The 26,612-nt window shown below is 40.7% G+C and overlaps 1 protein-coding gene across 2 annotated transcripts in view; it reads left to right on the forward strand.

The window, feature by feature from the left end:
* WNT7B (Wnt family member 7B) overlaps positions 1-26,612 on the forward strand; it is a gene marked incomplete at both ends in the record, with an annotated part of 90,802 nt that overhangs the window by 58,637 nt on the left and 5,553 nt on the right. For both annotated transcript variants that reach the window (XM_084205944.1, XM_084205943.1), the window contains one exon: positions 20,560-20,831. In XM_084205944.1, the coding sequence (XP_084062070.1) occupies positions 20,560-20,831 (272 nt within the window). The remainder of the gene's footprint in view (positions 1-20,559; positions 20,832-26,612) is intronic.

Below are 26,612 nucleotides of genomic sequence, written 5' to 3' on the forward strand. Positions count from 1 at the left end.
CCCTGCAAACAGTCACTGCAAAACCTCCTCTTGAAATGTCTCAAGCAGCACCTTTATTGTCACAAGTGCCCTGTTGTTGCTGGAAGAAGAAACTAAAATATCTTTAACCTTAAGAATGTCTAATCTATTTGTTCTCACTTATTAGCTCTCTATTACTGCTATGATATAGTATTACATATTCCTTATATTAGATGGATTCTGGTGTGCCAGAGACTGTCCCACAATTTGCCTGTCAGAGGTAGAAAGGCCATGCTGGAGCAAACTGAGCTGCTCCACCCAAAGCCCTGTGTGCAGGTCTGAGTTATTCTACAGACAGAGAGAAGAGTGCTCAAAGGCAGCTGCCTTGGCAGAACAGTTTCCTCAGTGCAATTCCTCTCAGCTGAAAGATAAGCACTGGGGAAAAGGTGTGATAATGCAGCAATAACAAGGTAAAGTATGTGAGAGGGCATTTCAGTTTGCATTATTTGGGGGAAGCTGAGGAGTTGGTTCAAACTGTTCATACTTCCTTACTGTAAAAGGTCGGATAAGCTTTTCCCTATCACAAGTAACAAGGTAAGACAGTAACCCAAACCAGAATAAGAAAATAAACCCTCCCAGCTGGCCATAGCTGAGGTTGTGAAGGAGCAGTAAAAAAGTTATGAAACCCTTAAGTTGCTAAGAATTTGTACTTTTTTTAACTGAGGAGACAGGTTATTGTGGGAGTGGTAGGTTCAGACTCTTAATGTGTGTCACTTGGATGTTTTTAGAAAAAGAAAAATATCTTTTTATTCTAAGAAAGTAATGTTGTTTTAAAGAAACATCCTATTTTGACAGGATGGAGGATTCCCAGCTTGGTGAATCAATTTGAACATTTGTGGGTGATAATTTCTCTGTGCTTCAAAAATTTCTTAGATGTCAGAACCTCAAAATGATTCAGGGAGGCCTTAGTAATGTTTTCAAAATACATTTTAAATCAGAGAGAAAAAGACAAACATAAATGGACAGTAGCATTTGTAAATTATGAGTTGACCAAAGTAAATTTTGTTTTACTTTACTAGAAAAACTGTCAGTTTGCCACATTAATTTTATAATCTTTATTTCTTTGTCTCACTATAAAAGAAATAAAAACATATATAGTCTATAGCATATAATAATTTCCAGCCATGAACAGACTGATGTTTATATATCTCAATTTATCTTCTCCACTTCCTTGTCTTTTTGTAAGTTTTTACTGTTCAGTTCAAGTATAGCTCAATTGTATTTTCTCTTCCCTCAAGGGTCCTGTGTGTGAAGAATAGTATAAATTCTCTTAAATGAAAATGTTCTTGTTGCCATTTAAATATTTACCTATTTGGCAGCAGTCTTTCTTTAAAAGGCAGATATCCTTGTTCCAAACACAGCACTAATATGGTAATACAATTACTTGGTGAACTGTGTGTGGCTTGCAGCTGGATGGGGAATGGTGGTTACTGATCTGAATGAAATCTGGAATTTCCATTCTAAGGAAAGGGCTTTTGTTTCATTCTGTTTCATATAAAAGTGAAGATTTTCTTGGAACAGGTGCTTTTCTGTAGACATTTCCAAACTTAAATACACTGACATACCTGACTTTGAGCAATTCCATTTTTGTTTTCAGAGCACTTAATTTTAAATTTGTTCCATGCATTGATGTAAATTAATGCCAAGAACTGTAACTTGGGAGGCTCAAGTCTCTGGATCTCTGCTCTCACATGCTTCCATGGGTATTCTGGGATGTAAGAGCCCATTACACTGCACAGCTTGGTAGGAAACATCAGGCAGCACAACACACTGTCTTCCTGTGACCCTAAACCTCAGATGTCCTGAAAAACCAATGGACTGACACGGGGATGGGGTTAACACATCGTTTCCATGGTTCAAAACTTAATGGACCTTTTTATTGTATGGAATTGCTCCATCTAAGTGTCAGTATGGAAAAAACCATTTTTTTGGGAAGAAAGGTGGGTACTCATATGTTTTGGCATTTGATCATGCTACTTGTGTGCTTAGGTGTAGTGGAAAGGGGCAGGAACATGTGATGGGACCTTGGGTCTGTGATGATCATTTCCTGCTCAGCACTGGCCAGAACAAAAATCCTCCTTTTCTCTTTTAGCTTTGTCTGTAGCTATTCAGGGTAACATTTTCCATATTGCTTTTCTGGTTTCCCTTGGGATGAGTCAGTCAGAGGTCCCGTGGAAAAGATAGTGTACAAATTCTAGGCTATGGTTTAGTTGAATTCTCTACCAAAGTTTGGACACGGGGCTAACTTTGCATAACAGCTTTAAGGTTGGCATTTCCTTACTTCCAAGTGCCTCCAAGGAACATGAATGCTCATTTAGTGTCATTTTTTAATATCAATTTTTAATTAAATTGCTGAGTACAAACGTTCCATAGCATGCTGACTCGTTAGTCACTTCAGCATCCCAGTCAGCATCCCATCTAAGTCAATGACTTAGAACGTAATGCATGCTTAAACCAGGAAGGCAAATGACACTAAGAGTCAAATAAATTGGGGCTGGGCTTCCTCCAAAAGGACAGGGGCCAAGTTCTTGTCCTATTGCTGTCAGTAGAAATTTTGCCACTGGTTTTACCAGAACCACTAAAAAGTCTCCTGGTCTTTGGTTATGAGCAGAAGTTGAAAGTGAAGCTGAATTTCATAGAGGGACTCAGCTAAACCCCAATTAGTTAAATGACAATCAACCGTAGGACATTTGACTTTTTAAGTACAGAGCAACTTTGCAAACAGGCAGGTGCTGCCAAACCTTGCCACTGCAGGGGAAGTTCTTTATGGAGGGTGACAGGGAGTGCAGGACAGCACCTGCTGGTGTGTGATGCCTTAATAACTCAGGGTTCTAATGACTCTGGAGATTCCCTGAGCTTCGCTGCTGCGGTTAAGTGTGTTGTCAAAATCTCTTCCCTAGAATTACAGATGATAGGTTTGGTCATCTAGTCCAACCTCTACACCAAGCAGGACAGGCTAAACATAACATTAGACTTCAGAGTTACATGTGTAGCAGCATCCCTCCCTTTCCTCCTCTGTTCTTAGGGATAGGTTCTGTTTGGTAAACTATCTGTTTCTAAATTGAAAACTTGAAATGCAGAGAGAGGCATGTACAAACGTTTCAAAAAACACAGCATTTGTTATCTGCACATTTTGGTTTGCAAACAAATATTTTAGCATTCAGGATTAGACCACTGATCCATGAAGTTTGCCATCGTGCCTCCAGTCACAAGCAATTTCTTTTCCTAACAAAGTGGCTGGTGTATTGCAAAATATTACATCTGACAAATACCTCATTTTCTAATTGACAAAATTTCCTTCGTGCGTATCATGCCTGACCTTTTAGCATTGGATTAAATTGTGCATGACTGTAGTTTATTTCTTACTGACGTTCATACTGTGAAGAATAATATTTTTGTTACTGATAGAAGAGGAAAATTAAAAAAAGAAATAAAGCAAGCAAGCAAGAGGACTCTGCAATCTATGATTTGGAGACTCGAAAAAGTGAATCTAGCATTCTAAGAGAGTCATTCTCTCAGTATTCAAGCTGGGAACTGACTCCAGCATTGCTTTTTTTTACCCAATGCATGCTTAACTTTAAACCCTCCACTGTAAGTGCTATTAAAGAGGCTTTGAAATCCTCTCTTTAAAGGCAGAACCAAGTGATTTGCAGAATACAGAAGTCATAGTGAAAGCCAGCATGCAAGAACAAGCCAAGGATGGGTCCTTCTGCCCATCCCAGATCCACTTGGAGTAGACCTAGGAGGCTGCTTTTAGCCACAAGTGTAGTTTGTTGCTGTCTATAATGATCTCTCCACTGCAGAGGTTCAAACTCCTGTTCTGGGACTGTGTGAGAAGGATGATTCCTGAGGCTTAGCTGGTGTTAGTTAAATGGGCTTGAATTACTGAGGTGTCCTTTTGGTTTGCTCTCCCCCCAGACAGCTCCCTGGTGCACTGGGAGGAGGCTCTGCTCTCTCTAGGTGGGAGCTCAGCAGACATGCATGGAACTGCTGCAGACTTGACAGCTTTATTCACATTGCTAAAATGGAAAGAAAGTTCACTCATGGACCATGGCTTATTTTTACCTGTTCACTCATTTCTTCACAAAAATGTGGAACCTCATGTTCTTTCTGTCTGATTCAGCCTCCAGCCTTCTTGCTCAGAAGAGATTTCCATTTCAGGTCCCATCAGACATGGTCAGTGCAACCTGGCAGTCCCTGAGGGGAATGGCACAAGAGGTAGAAGTGGTTCCTCTCTGCTGCTGAATTAAAGGGTTTCAGACAACCCAAAGGCAGAAAAATGAGGAGCCCCTTCCCCACTTCTTTTCTTTGGCCAAGTTTCACATCACACAGCTCCAGGCATTTGCTTGAGATGTCTGAGATAGGAACCTAGTCAGGCTGTTTTCCTTGTATGGTCAAAGAACAGGGAGAAACGCTTCCAGAGGGTGATTTGCATCTTAATTTGACTGCACAATGGTCCCTGTTGCCTATCCCCGGAGTTTAGACTCCCTTAATACCTAAATTCTCTTTGTGTTTGAAAGTTTTCCATCTCTATATATTTTCCTTCTCTATGTTTCTCAGGGGAGCATTTGGCCCTCTCATAAAGCCAAACGTGCTTCCCCACATGGCAGACATGGAAAGGTGATCCCTTTTTAAAGTCCTACCAATTCTTAGTGCTCAATCACCAGTAGTACCTGCAAAAGTTGTCTTAGCTGAGGACTTTTAGACAGATAGTGACAAAACCCAAAAATAAATGCTGCAACCACAGGCGTAGCTGCACCGCTGCTCTTTGGAAATTTAAGAATTGGGAGTCCAAAATTACCACCAGATGGTGCACCTATTTAGCAAGTGACAGAGACATGTTCCACAAAGAAATGGAAGCCACAGCCTCCAGCAACCCACCAAGTAGCTTCCCCCGCTCTTTATTCTCAGTTGTGATATAAATTGAATGTGTTTGAAACATGGACCTGCTGCTCATACTATCCTGTTACATTTAATATGGAGTGTGTTTTTAATCTTTGTAATGGAAGCCTTTCAACTCTCTGGCTAGGGACGTGAGGAAGTGGGAAAGAGTGAAGCAGACCTATAAATGCATGTGAAGGGAGAGGGAAAGAAAAAGGGATGGGCCAGAGGCAGGAAAAATCAGTAATGGTGAAGGGCAATGACAGGATCCAAAATCCAAAGTGGCCAGCACAGAGCACTGGTGCATTCCTGCTTTGAGGCAGTTCTGGCTATCCATGGTGGGCACCTGACAGGGCATTTTTGAAGGATAAACTTGATGTCAATATTTTGGAAACTTGCTAATGCCAGTGTCCCAGGCATAATCAGCCAGGGTATTTCATTAAGGGCATAGTAAAAGTGGTGAACTTTCCTACACAGTCAGGTGGGTTTTATTCTCTGACTGCTTCTCATTCCTAAGCATTTGGGTCCTCCATAATCAGAGCAGGATTAGCACAAATTGACAAGCATATATTTTCTGCCATATTTGTCACAATGACAAAATACCATGTGATTCTTTCAACCATCAATACATTATCATGTCTAATGATAATTACATATGATAATGTATTGATGAGCTGGTATCTATTTTCATTCTACTCTACTTCTTGCTTTAAAGAAAATTCCAAAGTAATAACTAGGTTCCTGGCAATCCTGTTTCCTGAACCTCACAAAACTTATGCAGAAAAAAATATTGTGTCTCATTCCTTTGCTCAGGTGGGTCTTTTACTGCTTCCTGTTGTTATGGTGTCTTTAAAATTATGTCATAAATAGAATTTAGTATATTGCTAAGAATGATTAATTAGATTGTTCTTTTAGTTACAACTTCACCAGAGAAAATGAACTGAAAATTTCCTGAGTGAAAACATTGGAATATTCTTTAACTTGAGACGTATTCATGCAGAATGGATAAAAAATTTTTTATTCTCTTTAACTAAGCTGAGAGGAAGGAATCATGTTGAGAAGCTCCATACTATTCCCTTCCTATCCTTTTTCACATACCTGTGTCTCCTTGTTCAATGTAAGAACAATCATTTTATGTTGGAAGCGTGGACCAGGAGATAATGGACTTGTGCTCTGCTCCCAGCTGTGCTTTTTTGTGTGACCTTGGGCAAGCCACTTCATATCTGGAAACTAAAAATGCCTAATTTCAGTGAGGAATGGAAATGATTGGAGACTAACCTCCACTTAAACATTTGGGATCTATCCTCAAACAAAACTGCTTGCTGGTAAAGTCTTCTTACCCAGTGAGGAAAGAAAAAGGAAAGGAAAGAAGTATCATGGAGGAATTTGGTTTTCTAAAAAGTGAGTCCAGGCCTGAAAAAAAACCCAGAGTGAAAAATGCCAGTAGAAGAGGCCTAGTAGGATTATTACCTTGGTTTGCAGAAGAAGGAAGTTTGAAAACCTTAGGAAATTGTCCACTCAAAATACTGAACTGATGTTCAGTACTTACATATAACATAAAAGGGACAGAATAAAGCCCACAGGGAGAGTAAATTCTGGTTACTTATTATATGTGTGCTGTGATTCTTTGAGTAAATCTTCCTGTCTGTGTTCCCTCTTTTCCTAGCTACTGGTGCACATCCTGACACTAGAGATGGGGCATTAACACTTTTTCCCTCTTTCTCTTTCTCCTTGCTGTCTCCCATTTTCTTTCACTTCAGCAGCTCAGTAATGCTGAAACCAAGCTCCTTTCCCTTTTGTTTGCTTTCCACTTGCCCACTGATCAACCACCTTGATTATTACACTGTAGTATTAACTATAGCACAAACAGAAGCAATGAGCAGGAGGTTTAGCTGGGTTTTCCCTGCCCTCTTATGCAACTGAAGGTTCTGCAGCACCCCCTTCCTGTTTGTTTTCAGGGATTAGAGGCAATAATCCACATACTGGTGACATAATGAGGCATAAGCTTCACTCAGAGAAGGCAGGACGCTGTGTTTTGAGAGACCCTGGACTAGAAGGGATGGGCATGGAAAGTTTGAAAGGTGGCAGCCTACCCTCAGAGCTGAGTGGCAGGAAGATTGCTGATGGGGTTTTGCACATCATGAAAGCATGTCCATGGATACTGTCTTCTTCTTGAAGTTGGATTCAAAGTGTCTGCATGGAATATCTCACCCAGCAGCATGTGCATGCTGTCAGTTTGTGCTAACCAGAAGAACATGACATCATGTGATAGACAAAAACACTGCTGGGTACCATATAGCCCAGTCCAGAACTTTTCACGTGAAACATTTGTTTTGTTTTGGTTTTAAGACATTTGCCTTTCTAACTGGTCCATTTTAATTAGAGCTGAACCTGAACCACAAACGATAGATTTGAACTTTCCCAGAGTTCAGCGGTGTTCAGATCTGGCTTTTGGTTTGGCCCATCGCAAAGACAGGGGTCAGCTCCAAAGTTCAGATCTGGAAAGGAGCTGCTGGAAAGTGGGGGGCTGGAAAGGTTATTTAGTGAGAGCCATTTCTCATTTTAATGGGGGATTTGCAGTAGAGACACTTGCTCATGTTTAGGAGCAGTTTTACATAAGCAGCATCTCGAAGACTGGTATTGATAGCAATCTATCTATTGAAATGCTCATGTATGGCAGAAAGGGCCTTGTTCTTCCTTTTCTGATCATAAAGCCTGGATCCTGATCTGAAGCTGGAGTACCTCAAAAGCCTAGAAATTTTTCTTCTTGTCTTTGTTTAAAACTCATCATTCCTTTCTAGGGTATACTGCTTAAAAACAATTGACTGTGGCCTAGAAATTTGATCATTTTATTCTTATAAAATTTAGTTTTTTCGGCAGGTAGATTGCAGGGTTGTTATGGCATCTGCCATTTGTCAATCTCTTGCAGGTTTGGATCCCCATTTTAGGGTGAGCTTGCTCAATCTGTGGCAAGACACAAACTTAACACAAACAAATAATAAACAGCAACCACTTGTCTGCTAGATCAGATAACCTGACCCAGTGGGATTAGCTGGACAGGCTCAGATGAAAGATTGATTCAATGTCTGTTATAAGTCCTGAGAAGATTCAGATAAACCTTTCTTGTTTATGTGAATCGTGTCACTTCCCTGCTCTTGTCAGGACCAGAAACTCCAGAGCTGAAAAAACAGACTTTGCTCTTGTGATGCTTCCAAACTCATTTTGCAAACCAGAGAGGTTTGGATCAGAATCTAAACTTTGTGTATTTATCCAAACTTCTCTGAGCTCTTTACTCTTTTAAATCTCTTTCATATGTGTGATCTGTGCTGTGTCTTGCTCCCTGGGGTTACAAATGTGACTACCAGGCAAGGACCCTTTAAACACCAAGAAGGGTGGACATCATTTCTTGACCCTGTCTCTCCTCCCAGCAAAATGTACAGGCAAGCCAGATGTATCAGAGAGGTGAATGCAGCCACACAAGCAGTGTGAAAGAGCATTTGGAAAATATTTAAGCAAATTCAAAAGCAAGTCTCAACCCAGCCCTTCCACCAGAACTTTCTCATTTGCTTTCCACAACCTCTGAGCTCAGAGGCAGGACTGCAGTGAGTTGCAGGGTTACTGCCCAGCCTATCTGCTGCAGCCCAGGAGATGTGACCTCTGAGCAGAAATAGCAGAGCACAGACACATGCTGGGGGGCTGCCAGCCCAGCCCCTCTGCTGGAAGGGCTGGGTGGAGTGGGCCAAAGCCAGCGAGGCACATCTGCTGCCATGGGAGATATCCAGAGAGTGAGAACATCCTAAACAGCCACACAACACTCACTGATGTCTCCCCTTCCAACCTCTGCCCTGCCAAGAGTGCACCAAACACATGAAAGCCCCCACACCTACAGGATGGGTCACCTGTGACAGTGCAAGGGACTTGCTTGTGGAATTTGACTTGCTGAGTTGGTCCTCTAAGGTCTCCTGCCAGGCATTAGAAACCATGCCAGGAATTGATGTGAGCTACAGATTTGTAGGACAACCTTCATACCTCCATCCTCCAGGAGATAATCCAACAGCAGCTCCCAGCAAATGCAGCAAGAACCTCTCTGCTGTGTTCCTGTGCAGAATTTTTACAGAAGAAGGCAACATTCTAGCATACTATTTGACATGAATTATTCTTCCTTTTTTTTGGTCAAACATAAGTCTTTTGTCTATGTCTATGCACTTAAGAAGAAGGCCACCTTGAAAAGCAGAGTGACCAGACAAGAAAGCATAGCAATCTGTGTGCCTGGATAGTGCTGTCCTGGGCACACAGGGGCTGTGTTCTCCATGAATTGAAATGCTTTTCAGACCTCCCAGTCTGGCTGTCACCACTTCTCAGTTTGAGCAGGATGTCCTCCACACTCACTGCTCTTACCATGAAATGTTGTGTAGAGCAAGGTATTTCATTACTTCACAGTTATTTGACATAATGCTCATCTTGTGCTGCTGTTGCAGTGAGAACTAAAAGGTCAGTGGTTATTCCATTTAATGATATTTGTCTGGATTTAGATTGAAAGTCTAAAAGAGAGTTTAAATAAATAAATAAATAAATAAATAAATAAATAAATAAATAAATAAATAATATATTTATTAGACCCTTCCTAGGTCACGTAAATGCCTAGTGTATGTGATTCAGTTTAATAAAAGATACTGCTGCTCTTCATAAATCTTACTCTAGAAGTGTCATGACAAAGTAGAATTAGTACTTTATATAACCTCATCCTAATTCTGTACTTGACAGAACCAAGTTAAATGATACTGAAAAAAAAACCCTAAAAAAATACACTAGAAGAAGTTATGTTCAGAAGAATGTCTTTTTTCTAATCAGTAAAAGCAAGAAAGTCATCTCCTGGCTTTTCATGGAACGAAATCTTTTTTCCCCAGTCAGAATATTTTAAGGGTGGGCTCTCCTTTTTGAAAACCTCTATGTCCCTCCAGCAATTACACTCAGATGATTGCTGCCAGCAAAGTTGGAAAGACTCACTGTGCAGGGAAATCTGGCTTAGCTCTGATGGGATAAGTTTAGACTCTCCCTTTCCTTGCATTTTCTACTGCCAGTTTTGGGGCTTCCCCATGCAGCTTGATACCTTCTGGGAGCCTTGCTTTTTTGGTTTCTAATTCTCTCAGTTCTTGGTGAGGCTGGATTTTTGTGCCAGCCACATGGAAAATGCTATGTGGAAGAACATCTAAAAGGCAGGCTTTTAGAGCCAACACCCTGTTGCAGATTTAGCTCTAGGTGATTAGCTCTTGCCCTGTAGGTGTAAATTATTTTGTATCCCATGCACATTAGTCTGAAAGCAGTATCTCATCCTTGATAAATGTCCTGGGCTATGCTTGCTTTGTATGTGCTCCCAAAAGGAGGTTTATAGATTTATATGTTTCTATCTATCTATCTATCTATCTATCTATCTATCTATCTATCTATCTATCTATCCATCCATCCATCCATCCATCCATCTATCCATCTATCTCAAATATTTGTGTGGGCTAACATAAAAAGTGAGTACAAGAAACAAGGTCTACACTGACAAACGAAATAGTCAGCTTGAAGTTGCACCTATCTCACTAGTAGTCAAGAAATGTCAGTTCCAAATTGGGATGTGGAATCACTTGGTATCTCTCTGAAACAGAGCAAATAGAACCTCAGCAATTCTTCTGGGAAGACATATTAGGTATTTTTTAGTCAGTTATTTTTTCCAAATTAAAAGTGAAGGAAGGGTGTGGATCCAAGCTAAGCAGGTATGGCGTGTGAGGATGTGAGTGTGAATGTAAGGAGTGGACTCCTACAGCCACAGCTTTCTCTGGCAGGCACTGGGATGCTGAGCATTGCTGTGTCAGATCCCCCTGTGTCTCTGGCAGTAGATGTGCAGGTCAATACTGTACTGAACAGTGGAAGAGCAGAGCAGAGGATTCCCAGTCCCATGACTACTGCTCTTCTCTGGGAGGGTTCCTGTCCCACCATGCAGCTCCATGGATATTCTCCCTGCCTTGAATTTGTATTTCACGTGTTGCTTGAGAAGATTCCAACTGAATGACTGCTATCTCCTCACAAAAAGAATCCAGCAAGAGGACAGCTTGTCCTCTGGGTACATACCTTCTGTCCTCTGGACACATACCTTGACCTCCTTGTGCCTCTGTGAAAGAGACGTAATTATCTCTCTCTTCTCTTGCCCTCTTCTTAAAGCAAGGACTGCCTCTTGCAGAAACAGATGTGTGTCTAACACCAATTTCATCCAGGTATCACTCAGATATTTGTAATTCAATTATTCTGGCAAAGTGGTGCTGGCCTATTCATAGGCTCTGCACAGAACATTCAGGTAATATTCATGATTTAACTAAACTACCTCAGGAATCAAGATCAGAAATTTTATCTGCAGAATACACAGAAACCCATCCACAGAAACTCTGGCTTGCCCAGGTACAGGAGTTTGGTGCTTACAAAAACCCATAATTGAGTGGACACTTTAGAGGATTATTTAACCTGCTCCTACAACAAAGGACAGGTATGCACAGAGATTTTAAAAAGAATACAGACATGACCACTGCTCTTGAGGATTTGTTATCTGGGCTAGAAATGGCATAAGGTAATAGAGGAAAAGAAGATGCAAATGGCAATGAAGATTTATTTTATAGAGGTGCTCTTCAACACAATTATGTCAGACCACTGAGATGATTAAAGGTAATTAAAATACTGACCCAGCAAAAAGTGCACTGAGAATGTCTGATGCTGTATGGCAGTGGATTTTTGATACTCATGAGTAAAATAGAAGGAATGACAGAGTATTTGTGAAATGGGGTCCACAGCAAAATCAAATGCAGTCACAAAATAACAGAATAACTTAGATTGGTAGGATCCTACCTGGGGTGCATCCATTCTGAACTGATTCACTCATGAAAGGCTCAAGCCTCTAAAATCTGTGCACATGAAAATCTCAGTGGTTATGGTAGCCACCTCCTCTGCTCTTGTATCTTCTCAAACAGAGCATGACGTTGACTTGAAACCAAATGTACTTTAAAAATGTGATTGGCAGTGCTGTCCTGTTTTCTTATCAGGTTCAGAGTGGAGGTTTCTTTTCTGCTTGTTTTTTCCTTCTGTTTTTTTTATTATGTGACAAGCATCTTTTCTACTTCTTAAATCCAAGTGCACAATGTTTCCCTTGCTGAGCCCCACACAGGCACCTCAGAAACCTTTAACAGGCCATATTATAGTGCAAGAATACTATCAAGAGCAAACCTAAAAAAAAGATAAAATATGTACCCAGGTAGTTAGAGATTCCCCTCCCTTTTTCCTAAATATTGGACTTATTTTTCTCTGTGAAATGCTCTTTAAAAGAGAGACTGTAATGCATTGTGAAATCTTACATAAGAGCCGTTGTTAACAGGTTGAGGCAGTCGAATTATTAGAATAGAATAGAATAGAATAGAATAGAATAGAATAGAATAGAATAGAATAGAATAGAATAGAATAGAATAGAATAGAATAATGAGATTGGAATGGAGTGGAATGGAATGGAGTGGAATGGAATGGAATGGAATGGAATAGAATAGAATAGAATAGAATAGAATAGAATAGAATAGAATAGAATAGAATAGAATAGAATAGAATAGAATAGAATGTATAGCACATCTGGCTCCTCACAGACTCATTTAATTTAAGGACATTGGTATACTTCAGAACACAGTTTCTCTGGGATGCCTTCAGGATTCCATGCTTTCTGGCAAGGGGTGCAAAGAATTTTTTTAAACCTCAGTGCACTGCAAGATGTCTCCAGCTGAGCTTTCACATACTGTGACATATCAAACCTCTTGTCATCACTGAAAAGAAAAGGCACCAAACATTCATCAGGGAACCATTGAGTGCCACAGTGGGACACCAGCAGGTCCAGAAGAGAACACAAGCAGGAGACAATCTCTCTGCTCCAGCTCTTGTTTCCCACATGCTGCTTTGATAGTATTAGCAGCAGCATTGTGAAAACACAGCCGTGTGTGACACACACAGGCTCCTCTGAAAGGCACAGAGCATCTGGGAACTCCCCCCTCGTGCTCCCCAGGCCATGCTCTCGTGCACTCTTTAAATGTGTGCTCAGCACCATGTTCTCATTTAGCCCAGACAAAATTAAGCAGTGGTGCTTTGGGACCAAAACTCTATTTCAATTTTCTCTGAGAATGCCTCTTAGGGCTGAGCTGGTAAGAAATATTTGTTATGGCAAATACAGTTTTACAGCGGAGAGCCCAAAATTTTCATATTTCTCTGGGCACTGCTAAAGATCTTTTCAAAGATTACAGCAAACTCACTAACCTCACAGAAACTGTCCCAGAAAACTTCACCAAGGGACATGTTGCCAAAAGACAGTCTAAAACATAATAGAATTATGTTCACTGGAACAGAAATGTTGACTATTGTTTAAGGTTGCCAGGACTTAACTGAATAAATTAGGGAGTTAATTAACTTTAAAATCCCTGTAAATCCTTGGAAGACTCATTACAGAAATCACTGTGGAAAGTAACACCAAGCCTTTAGAAAATACCCATGACATTCAAAAAATGTTTGAAAAAATGTGAAAAGAAGAGGCAGAGTAAGTATCTCTTTTTAATAGACATGCTTTCAAAAGTGTATAAAGAGTGACAGCAAGAAGCTGCAATAAGGCTACTGTGAAATAATTCTGGCTCATGTACAGCCCATTCTAAAATAAGATTTGACAAACCCACATGAGCAACAGAAAACAATCCAGTTGACAGGGCAATTCTAAACTGATGGCCAAGATCCTGGCACCTCCAGCCATAAAAACTTAGTGGGAGCCTGGAGATGAAAAATGCTGAGTAAGAGAAGAATCTGTGAATAAACCATTATGTCATATCCCTACACATGCTCAGCTTTGAGATCTGCAATTTTCTCTGTCCTGGCCATGTGTAATTGAAAATAGATACCACAGAAAGCCTAGGAAGAAGCTGCTGTAACTACCCCTGCTCTAGCTCTAGTTCAACTAAACAGACCTGTATGGATGAAACAAAATTAAACAAGATTATTTTAATTAGACTGTAGTAGAAAAGAAGGGGTTTAAGGAGGAAAAGGGAAATGAATGAACACTGTAAAGACAATATTACTGAACATGACCATCAGCAGGCTCCATCCCTGAAAGTCCTGCCAGTAACAGATAGCCAGCCAGCACCACATTCATTGTTCAGGAACACTCCTGAGCACAGGTGCTTCAAAGGAACCTCACAACCATGGAGGGCTATATCTATTTTATTTTTTTACAGGAGGCTACACAGAAATCAATGGGTTAGCAGTAATTTGTTAGTGAGTAGGAGATGTAGAATAAAAGCTGATCCACTACTCAGTGAAAGGGATTCCAGAGGAGAGTGAAAACCAAGGATAACGTCAAGAAGGCCAAGCACTTCTTGCCTCAGACTTCCCTAAGCAGGTGAATGGTGAGCAGACTTACACCATCAACAGAGGAACCCCCTGAGCTTTAGAGAGCAGAATTTGTCCTAGTTGATTGCTTTCCAGTTAGCTGTCCCTCATCTCAGAACATTTAATGGAGTGAGTGGCTGTCCTTGCAGCCACTAGTGCTGAAAACTAGTGGAGAACTCTAATTAAGAAGAATTGAAAAGACAAATGAGTTGCCTTTGTAAATAAAAACCAAAACAAAACCACCAAAAACCTAAAAGAAAGGAATTGTAGGACCAATCAAGTTAACTTCAGTAAATGAAAAAATACGGGAACAAACTCCCATTTGTAAGCTTGTAACTAAGGACAAGGACATGAGTCAACCAGGAACTGTCAAGAACAAATCACATTAAACCAAACTAATTCCTTCCTTCTTCTTTCCTTCCTTCCTTCTTTGGCCACCTAGGGCCTCAGAGGCAGAGCAGAAGCAGTTTATACCATACATCTTGGACTTGAAGGGAGCTTTTGACCCTGCTTTACATGGCATTCACATAAGAAAAATAAGAACTTGCCAGATGGTTTCAGACCATCTGGACATCATACTTGCAGGGTAGTTATCAAAATGCAAAGGTGTTCTGACTAGGTTTCTTGTGATCTGTGCTGGAGCTGCTAGCAGTCAGCGTTATACTCTTGACTTGACCAAGAGAATAAGCTGTGCACATTGCATTTGTGAATTATATTCTGTTGGGAAGCTGGAGGAAGTTTGGGCCAAAATTGAACATGATCATGGATAAGTGGTCCAGAAAAGAAGAAAAAAAAGCCTTAAAGCAAAGAAAGAGGAGGCAAATCAGGAAGGCAGAGATCTGAACATGGGAATGATCATCTGCACAAATTTAAGATGAGAAACATCTGGTGGGAGAGCAGCTGCACAGAAGACAACTGCAAATTGAGTAAGAGTCAAAAGTGTCCTGCTGTTGTGAAATGAGGAATGCTGGCAGGAACAAACAGGACTGCAGCACACAAGGCACATGAAGGGCTCCTTCTGCTCTGGCCCAAGGAGGCAAGCCCTCAGCTGGAGCACCCTGTCACATCTCCAGCCCTGCAGCTCCAACCAGCCAGCTGGGAGAGCAGGGCCAGGGAGCAGAGCCCTGGGGATGCTGGGCAAGGACTGATGGTGCAACACATCTGGGAGGGGGTGGAAGTCTTTACATATTTCAGGGCTGCTGCTAGAAGGAGGGAATAATCTGCTCTGGAGGAAGAAGCAGTGGGTTTGCACTCAGAAAGACAGTTTCAGGTTAATATTAGTGAAATACATACCAGTAGTGGTCCTAAGGTACTGGGCTAGACCCTGAAACCTCTTCTCCTGAAGATCCTTAAGAACAGGAACGTTAAAGATTGTTCAACAATAACAGCTGTTGTGAGGAGCATCTGTCTTATTAGACTATGCCAGGGTTGACAGAGTAGAGACCCTCCTGAGTTTTCTGCTCTTCTGCCTTAATTTTTCTGCCTGTACAAAGTGGTTTCAGTAGACTTTAGTTCTGACACGTAGCACTGGGTACAGAAAATTAGAGGGACAGAGAAATTAAATTAAATTAAATTAGTCCCTGCTTTATAAACCAAGAAGCTCAAAGTTAATTACACTGAAAATGTAAATAAAGGGTCTGCTCCCTCTGACTTGTACTGCCCTAGGATCAAACCCAAAATGAAGAGCCTGCACTATTTTCCTTGAGAACTGTTAATATGTGCGTTGAATAAAATGCAAAATTACAAAGGAAATAAACCTGTCTGTAAAAGTCATCATCCAACACTACTTAAGGTGCTGTTGTCTGTTTTAGTTTACTCATCTAGATGTATCTATTGTCTTTTGCCATAAAAAATTACTCAATCTGTCACCAGCTTACCAGACTTGTTGAAAAGGGTAGGTTTGTCTAAAAAAAAAAAAATTATTTCTGCTGTGGTTCATTTCTTTTTCCCATTGACCTATGTTGTATTGTGTCATATATTCAATCTGGTGTATCGTGTAAGTGCATGAAGAATAATTTGTTTTGTTTAATAACAGTGTGTAGTACTTTTTTCTATCCTTGCTGATGCAAGATCTAGGAAATTACTGGCCAAAAACTGTATGTTCTGCAGATAAATATTTCAAGTTAAATTACAGTTCCAATAGCTGACATTCAGTGGCAGCCTAATTCATCTAGCTGCTGACAGGAGTCATTTCAGGATGGTGTGTGCAACAGCAGAATTCTCATCTAATTAATCTGACAAAATAGATATCTTGCAAATAGCTATGGAACAGTTACATCTTTAACCCTGTGCTCACAGCTGGATAATTGAATATGTATTTGGCCTGTGTGATTCTCAGCTGATTGTGGCTCCAGGCTGGAAATGCTGTGCTGAATCTGTGCAAGTTTGAATCTGGTAAACTGCAGCAATTGTGGAACTTGTAAGAATCTCCTCATCAAACCATGCTAAGTGCTCAGTAGAAGTCTAAAACTTAGCCAGAAATGACATCTAAATGGGGGATAAAACACAGGCTAGTCCATGACTCCAAGGACTGATAGAGGCTCCTCTCTGCCTACCTGCCAGAAGACAAGTGCTAAGAAATCAGTGGTCCAAAATCTGTCTGAGCAGGAGCTGCCTGCATTGTTGGCTCTTAGAACACTTTTAAAGGTTCTAGAATCCAAATAAACTCAAGAAAATGGCAGAAACTCAGATTGGCAAATGACAGACTCCTCTGATAGCCTGGCTGATTGCTAGTAGTGTCTTTGAGCACCTTCACCAAAGAAAAAATTCTTATTTTAATTAATACTGGCAGTCATCTCCTTTTGGAGTTATTAGATTAGACAGTTATCAGATCAGATAGTTATTAGTTCATGTTTTACTCATGAAAACATCCCTGCTATGTTTTGAGAATAAAGTCAGAACTGTCATCTTTGACTCCAAGGCAGGCATTTCTAACAGAAAATGGACAAATCCAAGGGTTGCAATAAAGCCAAAGCAGTGTCTTTTCCACCAAAATAAAAATCTCAACAGAATTCTTCTGGTCTATGTGACAGAAAACTTTGGAAGTCAGACAAGATTTTTTCTTCTGAGACTGAGAAGCTGAGTGTATACTGTGCCAAATAACTAGATAATCAGGATATTTATTGGAAAAAGAAATATCTAGCCCCAAATTTGGGTCAAACCCCAAATCTGCTGCTACTTATATCTTCATTTCATGAACATTTCTGGAAAGACCTGTCTACTTTTTGTTGCAAGAATATTTTTGAAATCTCAGAAAATTCTGTAAAATGAGATTATTGTTCTCCATTAAGGTATCACAGCAATCATTACTTAAATATTTTTAGCTGCCCAACAAAGACTTGCTCAGAACTGATTCCAAGTGATGACATGCTAATGAAAAGCTTTGTGTACAGCAGACATTATTTGAGCACAGAGGTTCCCTTCCCTGCTCCATCAGCAGTTTCTGATAGACTCCACTGATCTGGGACCTTAGTGAACTGTTCAGGAACACTAGTGAAGTTTTAGAACATATTTTAGTTAAAAAATACTCCCAAAATTTTAATTCTTAGCAGGACAACTTGCTAATTTCTGAGACCTGCTTATTTTAGAGGTGCATTGGAACAGGAGAGTAATCTCTTAAGAGAGTCAGTGTGGTTTCCATTGGATACTGTTCCATGATTTGAGAAAATTCCATCACTGCTGTTAGCTCTCAAATGGATAAAGGGGAGATATTTTCCTTTATTGTTGATGGCAGTCAGGAGTATAATGGGAATGAGGGAGAGAGAAAGGAGGATAAAGACATGACTTTCTTTCATTTTATAAAATTGATCAAGGGAAGCAATGTGTGAAAATTTACAAAGAAGGCACAGGCACAGTGGCTGTAATAAAATGTCTTACCACAATGTACTCTGGAGACATGGGGAATATATTGAACTAGAAAACAAAATATGAGCAACTGTCACTAAATCTCTGAGTAACTCTACTGAACTGTAGGTCACAGCTGCTATGTTCCCTCACAGGAATAAGTTTCTTCTTGTTAATAAGCCTTTCTACATATTCTTCAAAGGTATCTGACCAAAAATTTCCCTGGGTCTGGTTTTGCATAGTTGTTTACCCTCATCCTGAAGAAAAGCAAACTGTATCTATAAATGTAGCTTCTATGACATCTCATACTTCCAATATTTCAATTTATAGATTAGAAATAGAATTTTTTTTTAAAGAAGAGAGAAGAAATCCTGCAAGTCAACGGAGCACATTTTAAAACAAGAGTCGCAGATTTGAATTTAGCTGGCAAGCAAAGAGGAGAGGAGTGAATATCAACATGTGAAGATCCCACTAGGAACCAGAACAGTGGTTCCATAGCTGGTTTGGATTGCTATAAACCCTCAGAATTTCTTACAGACCACCTGGTATCGTTATCACCAAACTTTTAATTGAAAACACTATTTAAAATAGTGTTTAATATGGCTCTGTGGGTTAGCTGTGAACCCTTTACCGTGGCCTCCTGGACCACCAGTGCTCTGCAGAGCATGGTTTGGGAAGCACTGAACCAGACTGCACACGTCGTGCACCCCAACCAAACGCTGCTGGCTCTGGAGCAGAGGCACTCCTGCAACTGCACCATCCACTCAGAGAATGCACATGTCAGTTCTACCTTCTTGGTAGCTGAAGAACACAAAACCCTTTTGTTTTTTTCCCTACCCAAAGTTTATTTTTTATTTCTTTGGAGAAACAAGCAAATGGTGCCAAACCTCCGTTTCTGATTGTTTCTTGTTGGATCTTCCTCATATCTGGCAATGGTGTAATCTTTCAGGAAGCTGACTGTGAAAATAAGAAATATAAATCCCCCCACACTGTGGAGTTATCATTCCAGAATAATTATGAGATCTGTGAATCCAAAATTTAAAAAATTATAACTAGCTTCTAAGTTGGTTTTTTTTTTCCCCTCCTCTGGAAAATTTGTTCCTTTTTCCCTTCCCAAATCCACTAATGATGCTGGAGCTCTGTGTGTGGTCATTAAAGCATTTCAGCAACTTTCTACAAACCCTTTACAGTTATTCTTTGGCTGCAGCACTACAGGATTGTCTATTACCAGAGAAACACACAGAGGAAAGCATTGGGAAGGGAACTTATGGGGAAAGCATTGAGAAGGGAACTTTTGTGGAAGTGTCATAAATAACAGCAGCAAAACACCACGATCCAGCCCTGTGTGAAGTCAGTGACAGAGTGAGGTCTCACACAAGAGCAGGGATGGGCTGTAGCTTCCCCTCCCATCATTCTGCCTCCTTGCACCTCCCAGGCACCTCAGCCAACCAGTGTAGAAAGGGGATTTATTCACTTCTCCTCCTATTCACCTTATTCACCTCTCCTCATACACTCATTATCAACAGCTACTGCATGGAATTGGCAATCAGGAACATTTGCAAGTAGCAGCATCACAGAAAAAAAAACAAAAAAAGAACTCATTTTCTAAACCAGCTATTAAAAAAAAATAAGTCTGTGCTTCCATGACTCTCCATCTGGAGAGAAAATAGTGCTGTCACAGCACCTCTGTGCCCTTTTTATGCTCAATAGCCATGGTAGTGCAGAGGTTTGGGTCGGAGTGGGAGTGGAAAAGGGTCACTTCAGCAAAACTAATGCACAGGAGAAGTCTGCAAGGGAAAGGAGTAACCTCTGCCTTTAAAGAAAATGAAACCTACCCACGTCTTGTCTCTACAGGTCTCTCTTGCAGTGCTTTACACTCAACATCACTAATAGGTGCTACTGGAGCATTTATAAAGTTAGATTAATAATCAGCCCCATTTCTAGGTTTGTTTTCTTTTTGGTTGTTGTTGTCTGAACAGTTCTCGTTTTTCCATGCCGTGCCAATGCTTAGAGGCAGCTGTCAACTCACCTTTTATTCATCTGAAACAGATAAACTTCAAGCTTACAAACCTGACTAGGCAGTGTGAAAACAAACCCTGTGGCCTCACCTTAGCACTGCCCAGATTCCCTGCCAAGTTCCCTCTGGTGAAGGGGTTTGCTGGGACAATCCCACGCCCGCACACCTGGGGTAATTTGCCCGAGCCGAGCCGAGCATCTTTAACACGCGCGGGATTCCGTAAGACGAGAAATCCGCGCTGAGGAGCGATGCCCTGCTCGCTCTGCTGCCCGACCCCCTTGCTGTCGATGATGTGTGTGCTTTCTTTAGCGAGTACGTGCTGCCTTTCTGCCGACCCATCAGCTTTTGGCTTCTCTCCACAGGAAGCAGGGAAGCCGCGTTCACCTATGCCATTACCGCTGCCGGGGTTGCGCACGCTGTCACGGCCGCCTGCAGCCAGGGCAACCTCAGCAATTGCGGCTGTGACCGAGAGAAACAGGGCTACTACAACCAGGAGGAGGGCTGGAAGTGGGGAGGCTGCTCTGCGGATATCAGATACGGCATTGAGTTCTCCCGGAGGTTTGTTGATGCCCGAGAAATCAAAAAGAATGCACGGAGGCTGATGAACTTGCACAACAATGAGGCTGGAAGAAAGGTATTCCAGAAAGGATGAGGGATGGGAATGTGTGTGCTGGAGGACGGGGGGAGGCTGGCTTGGTGGCAGGAGGCGTTTCCAGAGAGATCACCCCTCTCTCTGATGTTATCCCGCACTCCCATCAAGTCATCTGTTGTTCACCTTTTTAATCCTGTTTCTTTTGGTTCAGAGCTGGCCATGTATTATAGGTACTCCCGTGAAAATTTCTGCTTCCTAAGCCTTCTTTCCAGCTCCAATAATAGAGAGGAGCTTGCTGGATCTGTTTAGCTGAAAATCACTGCTTTTCATCCAATTTGCAAAAAAAAAAAAAATCTAGCAAGGGATGTCGGGGCTTGTGATGGGACAGAACTGAGTTATCTGCATTGCTCAGATTCCACAGCACTTCCAGATATTTATTCCAGTGAAATCCCAAATCCCTTATTTGACCCCAGCTCTAATGAAATACACACAGTAGTACACAATGCACTTCTTAGCAGATGCACAACTGTCTCTTTGTAACTACAAAGCTGCAAAGAGCTGCAGAAGAAGAAGAAGCAGTTTCCTGTCTACAACCATGACTGAATTCCTTCTCATGGTAACAATAAACATCATGGAGCTATGCTGATTTGTGTTCACCAATCCTCAGAGCTGTCAAAGCTTGTCCTTTAAAAAGTGTAACAAATCATATATGCCTAGATCAGGAGAGATTATAGCCTCCAAAGTGTTTTCCCCTAGGAAAAGCCCTCCATTTCAGTGTTGCAGAAAAATCCAATATACCAGTGTAGCAATCCAATAAAATCTGCCTCCTTCTCTAGTCCCCAAAGTAAGACTGAATTTTCCTTCTCTAAAACCATGTGTGCTTTCAGTCCTGTACTGAGCACTGGGCAGAGAGAGTAGAATTGGTGGTGACAGAAGCAATGCAATTGTTTTACTGCCTGCATCTTGCTTTCTAGCACAGTTGCATTGGCCATGCACTGAAGCAGAAGGTTTTGTGTGGGCAGGAGTTCACTGGGATGGAAATACTACATAAATTCAGTGTGATGAGAGAGGCATAATCTCAAGTGTAGAGAGAGGATGGGTACCCCAATGATAGCTCACACTGAGGTCTCCAGGTGTGCAGGAGAAAGCTGACTGAAGAGCCAAACAGAAAAACAGCCCTGAGGGCCACAGTCTTTTTTCCTAAAAATTGCTGCCACAGGTATAAAAGCAGCACCTGCCACAGCAGTTGACCATTGGAAGACCAGCTCCAGATCTGATCACTTCACTTAGGCTGGGAATTCCAGTTCAGCATCACAAATTGTGTTTGGAGGCAAAACAAGATGGAAAGTCAACTCTTAAACTTGCCAGGGAGAATTTATTACTGCTGGGTGCATTAGCATCCCTGCTTAAAGTGGCACCCTCTGTGGTGTGTGCTGGGCCACCCCCATGGAGGTCCTGAGGCAGATCCTGCTTGGAACACGCCACAGCCTAGATGGGAAAGAGGGACAGGAGAGCAAAAGCAGACACTGAGATGGAAAACAGTGAAGTCCCAAGGACAGAAAGAGCTCAACCAGGCACTGATCATGGGTCCCCCAATTCTAAATACAGCCCGGTAACCACCAGACCACATTGCTGATTCTTATTAAGCACATTAGATTTTACTTTTCATCAGAATTTCATAAGCAGAGGGACATAAGCAAACCAAGTAAGTGCATGTTTTTACAGATACTTCTGGTAGCAGAATTCATGCAAATAAATTTTATTTAACAATTATATTTTTTGTTCAAATGTTCTTGCAAAAAACAAATGATAACACTTTCATATTCCTTCATAAGAAAGGAATACAAAGGCTTGCAATACCAACAATATATTTTATTCCCATTATAAAAAAATATAAATAGTGTTTTGGAATTTATTAACTTTTTCAGTAGTTATTTATACCCGTAGCTGTTCATTAATTCATTGTATTGCTTTCAAAAGCTAAGAATGACTGAAAGGATTTGGTGTAGCTTTTTGTTTTTAAGTATAATCCATAAAATCCAGAGGAATGTGCTAATATAAAACATGTTTTTGGGGGTCATGTTTAGAAATAATGCTGGTGTTACAATATATATTCCCTTTAATTAAATATTCAGAGTTGTACAGCAAATAATATTTAGTGATTTTGGTTCTTCTGAGATAATTTGCTATTTTTATAAATTAGACATTTTGAATTCAAGACTGATTGACTCTTAAGGTTAGAGCAAAACTCTGGAACCTAGGATGTGCTTTCTGTCTTTCTGGGTTGGACCCTTGCAAAAGGAGCTCCAGAATTTTCCACAATTTCAGAGTGAAATCACAAGTTCCTTCTGAGAATCCAGGCAGACTTGAAATCTGACCTACATTCATCTGAAATCTGCCTGTTTCGGGGGTCCTTGGTCAACCTGGACTGCACTGTGAGCCTTTTCCCACTACTGGGAAATGCTTGTACTGCTCTGAGAAAATTTGTCACTGCCATCCTGCTGATCTGTATGTGGCTGGTCTTAAAATTTGGAAACACTTCTGGTTCATTACTGCTATTATAAAGAACCAAAGTGCAGATGTTTTATCCATGTTATGAATAGGAAGAAAAGGTAAGAAAGAAAACACAGTTGACAGGAATTTTTTAATTCCTTCGTTGCTTTAGAAGTTCTCAAATATTTTCAAATAAGGTGTTTTCAACCTTAGAGTGGTAATGGACAGTAAAGACAGCAAAGGAAGTATGTAGGAACAAAGGAAGTATGTAGGAACAAAGCTTTTGTAGCTTCCTACAGATATTTCACAGCACTTTCACCATTTGAAACACCCTGCATTCACATCTGTAATGGGAAGGCTTGCAGGTTTTTTTTAGTCATTCCAAATTGGCTTTTTGAGTTAGCTAACAAGAACAACTTTTAGCCAACAAATATGCTACCTTCCTTTTAGTCTTCTTTTTGAATCTCAGAGCCTTCCAAGACAGAAACATGAGGAAAAAAGGACACAAAAAGCTCCCAACCCCGCATAGAGTTGTTTCCAACTTGCTCTGAAGTCAGTGGTGGGCCCTTGATGGCCTCACTAGACATCTCCCAGCTGGCCAGAGGTTCATTGCTAGGATCATTAGTCAAGGCTCTGGCCACCAAATTTGTCCCTCCAGCAATGATCTGAATGTTCTTGTACACCACCACAAGGACTTTCTCACGTGCTCTCAGAAATCTTGCCCGTTCTCCATCTCTTCCAGCACTTGTCCCACACGTCTGGATGTCAGAGGGGTTTGTAAGTACAGCAGTGTGGCTTTAATAATTATTCTGCATTGGGATGCCCTCAAAAGCTGGCCTGCTGGTATTTCACTGCTGCTAAAAACTGAGCCCAGAGGATTTTTTCTTTGTGGAACAAGCAGCATGCTGTAAAAATGATTGCACAAACTTTGCAAACAAATGAGGGGCAAAACAGTCTTGGTGGGGTCTTTTACTTTACTAGGGTTGAGATGTTCAATACAACCCTCTAATAAATGATCTCATTGGGAAAAAAAAAAGTCATTTAGGCTTCTCAGAGAATTTCTGATGACTGTGGATTGAATGAATTCTCTAATTGCCCCACTCTGCATCCCATATGGCTCCACACTGCATTTCTAAGAATTGTTTCAGCTAATGGCAGGTTTGCAAAGTTTCTGCTAAACTTGCAGTGGGAAGCACCAGTGACAAAATGATAATCTTGTCATTGGTGCAGTTTGGAATGAATAAATGTCTAAGACTCTCCTGATGGAAGATTTATGCTTGGTGGCCAAGTGGCACCTCACACTTTGGTGTGAAAGAGCAGAGGAACAAACTTCCCTGCCAGTTGCTAAACATCTGCTGTGATCTGGGATGGAATGAGCAAGTGTGGTAAATGAAAACAAGCCCCCAAAGGAGGACTAGTGTAAGTCTAACACAAATGTTACTGAAAGAACGTTTTGTTGCAAATCTGAAAGATTACAGAGAGATCTGTGGGCAAAACTTTGACAGAGTAATGAAAAATTAAATACCAACAAACCAAGTCAGCTTTGATGCTGTTTTATGAGGCAGCTTTCTACCATGTATTTTTAGAAATAAGTATCTTTATTCTTGGATAAATGAACTTAGAGTAACATCTGGGAACACACATCATTAAGCTTAACTTTTTGTTGAAAGTTTCAAAACAATGACTGTCTCCCACGGGAAATCTCATTTATAAAAATGGAGGTTTCTGTTTGTTTTTATGGGGTGAGTTAAAAGAACAAACTGACAAATTGGTAGCAGATTGCAGCTTTTACCAAAAAGTAGAAATGTTTCTAACAGTTTATCAATCAATTAGGCTCTTACAACAGACAGTGACTGTGGTTATGTGGAGAAAAAAACTGGTCCTTCCAGAAACACACCCATCAGCACACTGACTGCCAGCAGCTCTGCCTGACACCATCCCAATATTTACTCCTTTGTCACAGCAATGGGCTTTTCCTGTTGTTTTTTTGGAGTGCCTGAAAGATAACAACAGCTTATTTTACATATGAAACAATAAGAGTGTGGGGAAAAAAACAAATAATTCAGGCTGTCATCAGAAGAGATTTTTCAATTACTTGGGACACCATTTCTACCTAAGCCATGGCTTTTTCTCACAGTTTCTGGTGCAGTAGGCCTGTGGTACTGGGAAGGGGTTCTTTTGCCCATTTGCTTTGGCTGTAGAGCAGCTAATGAGGTGATTTGTTAATTACCACTCATTACATATATATACACATATAAAGATACAAAATTTTTATTTATTATATTATATATTCATAAACAGACATAAATATATATATAGTGTGTGCACATAATTATGAATATTTATACATATTTATGTATATGGTCTGTACATATTTTATGTAAGCCAGTGTTGGCTCCCTTCACCCGTGTGGAACATTGGAATCAGCCAGCTCATTCCTGCAAGATGCACAGTGCCTAATTTGCTGCAGGCTGCCCACACTGTCACCTGACAGGATGTAAAGATAAGAAGCAATGCCCAGAAAAAGAGTCTGAATAAAATGTTCTGAAGTCACAGCGGAGGCTGAATCCCAGTTTCAAACGTGAAAGCCAACTAATTTTATGCCCTTATAAGCCTAAAGTATTCTTTAAAATGTGACTTTGTTTCCTAAGTCATTTCAGAGATGCAAAGAATGTTACTTTCCAGGTTTTACAGCCCCGAGTCCATCATTTGCTGAAAGTTTCTTTCTCTAAAAGTGACAAATTATCTCACTACACTTCCCTTGTGAGACCACTTACAAAAGAACAGCTTTCGATAGTTCTGCTCCATGCCATACTTCCATACTTTCCATCTTCCCACTTAAAGTGATTTGCAGACAGTTGCATAAACACAATTTCAAAAATTTTGGTGTTAGAGCTTGGGTGGGTTCGATGGATAACTAAGGACTTACCCATATGTCTTGAATATGCAAGCTTTGGCTCAAAATCTCACGAGGATAGATCTCCTGCTTCCAGTTGGGCTGGCTTTGTTGGCTTATTTTTTTTTTTTCCAGAAACACACCCTTAGCACAGACTGCCAGCAGCTACATCTGGTACTACCCTACTTTCTGAACAATTTGCTTCAAAATTAGAGGGGGGAATAGCCAAATATTTTAGGACTTGCTAAATGGTTTTATTCAAGAAATGTGCATGCCCATGCATACCATGTAATGCATGCAAGGCACGTATCAAACATCTAGTGAAATATCACTGTACGACCTCAAACCTGACACATCTGCTCTGCCTGGCAGAATAAAACTACCACTGAAATATTTTTAACTATTTCAGGTGGTATTTCACCTTTAAGGTTTAC

This window comes from Fringilla coelebs, assembly GCF_963513975.1.
Source record: "Fringilla coelebs genome assembly, chromosome: 5".
Classification (NCBI taxonomy): Eukaryota; Metazoa; Chordata; class Aves; order Passeriformes; family Fringillidae; genus Fringilla; species Fringilla coelebs.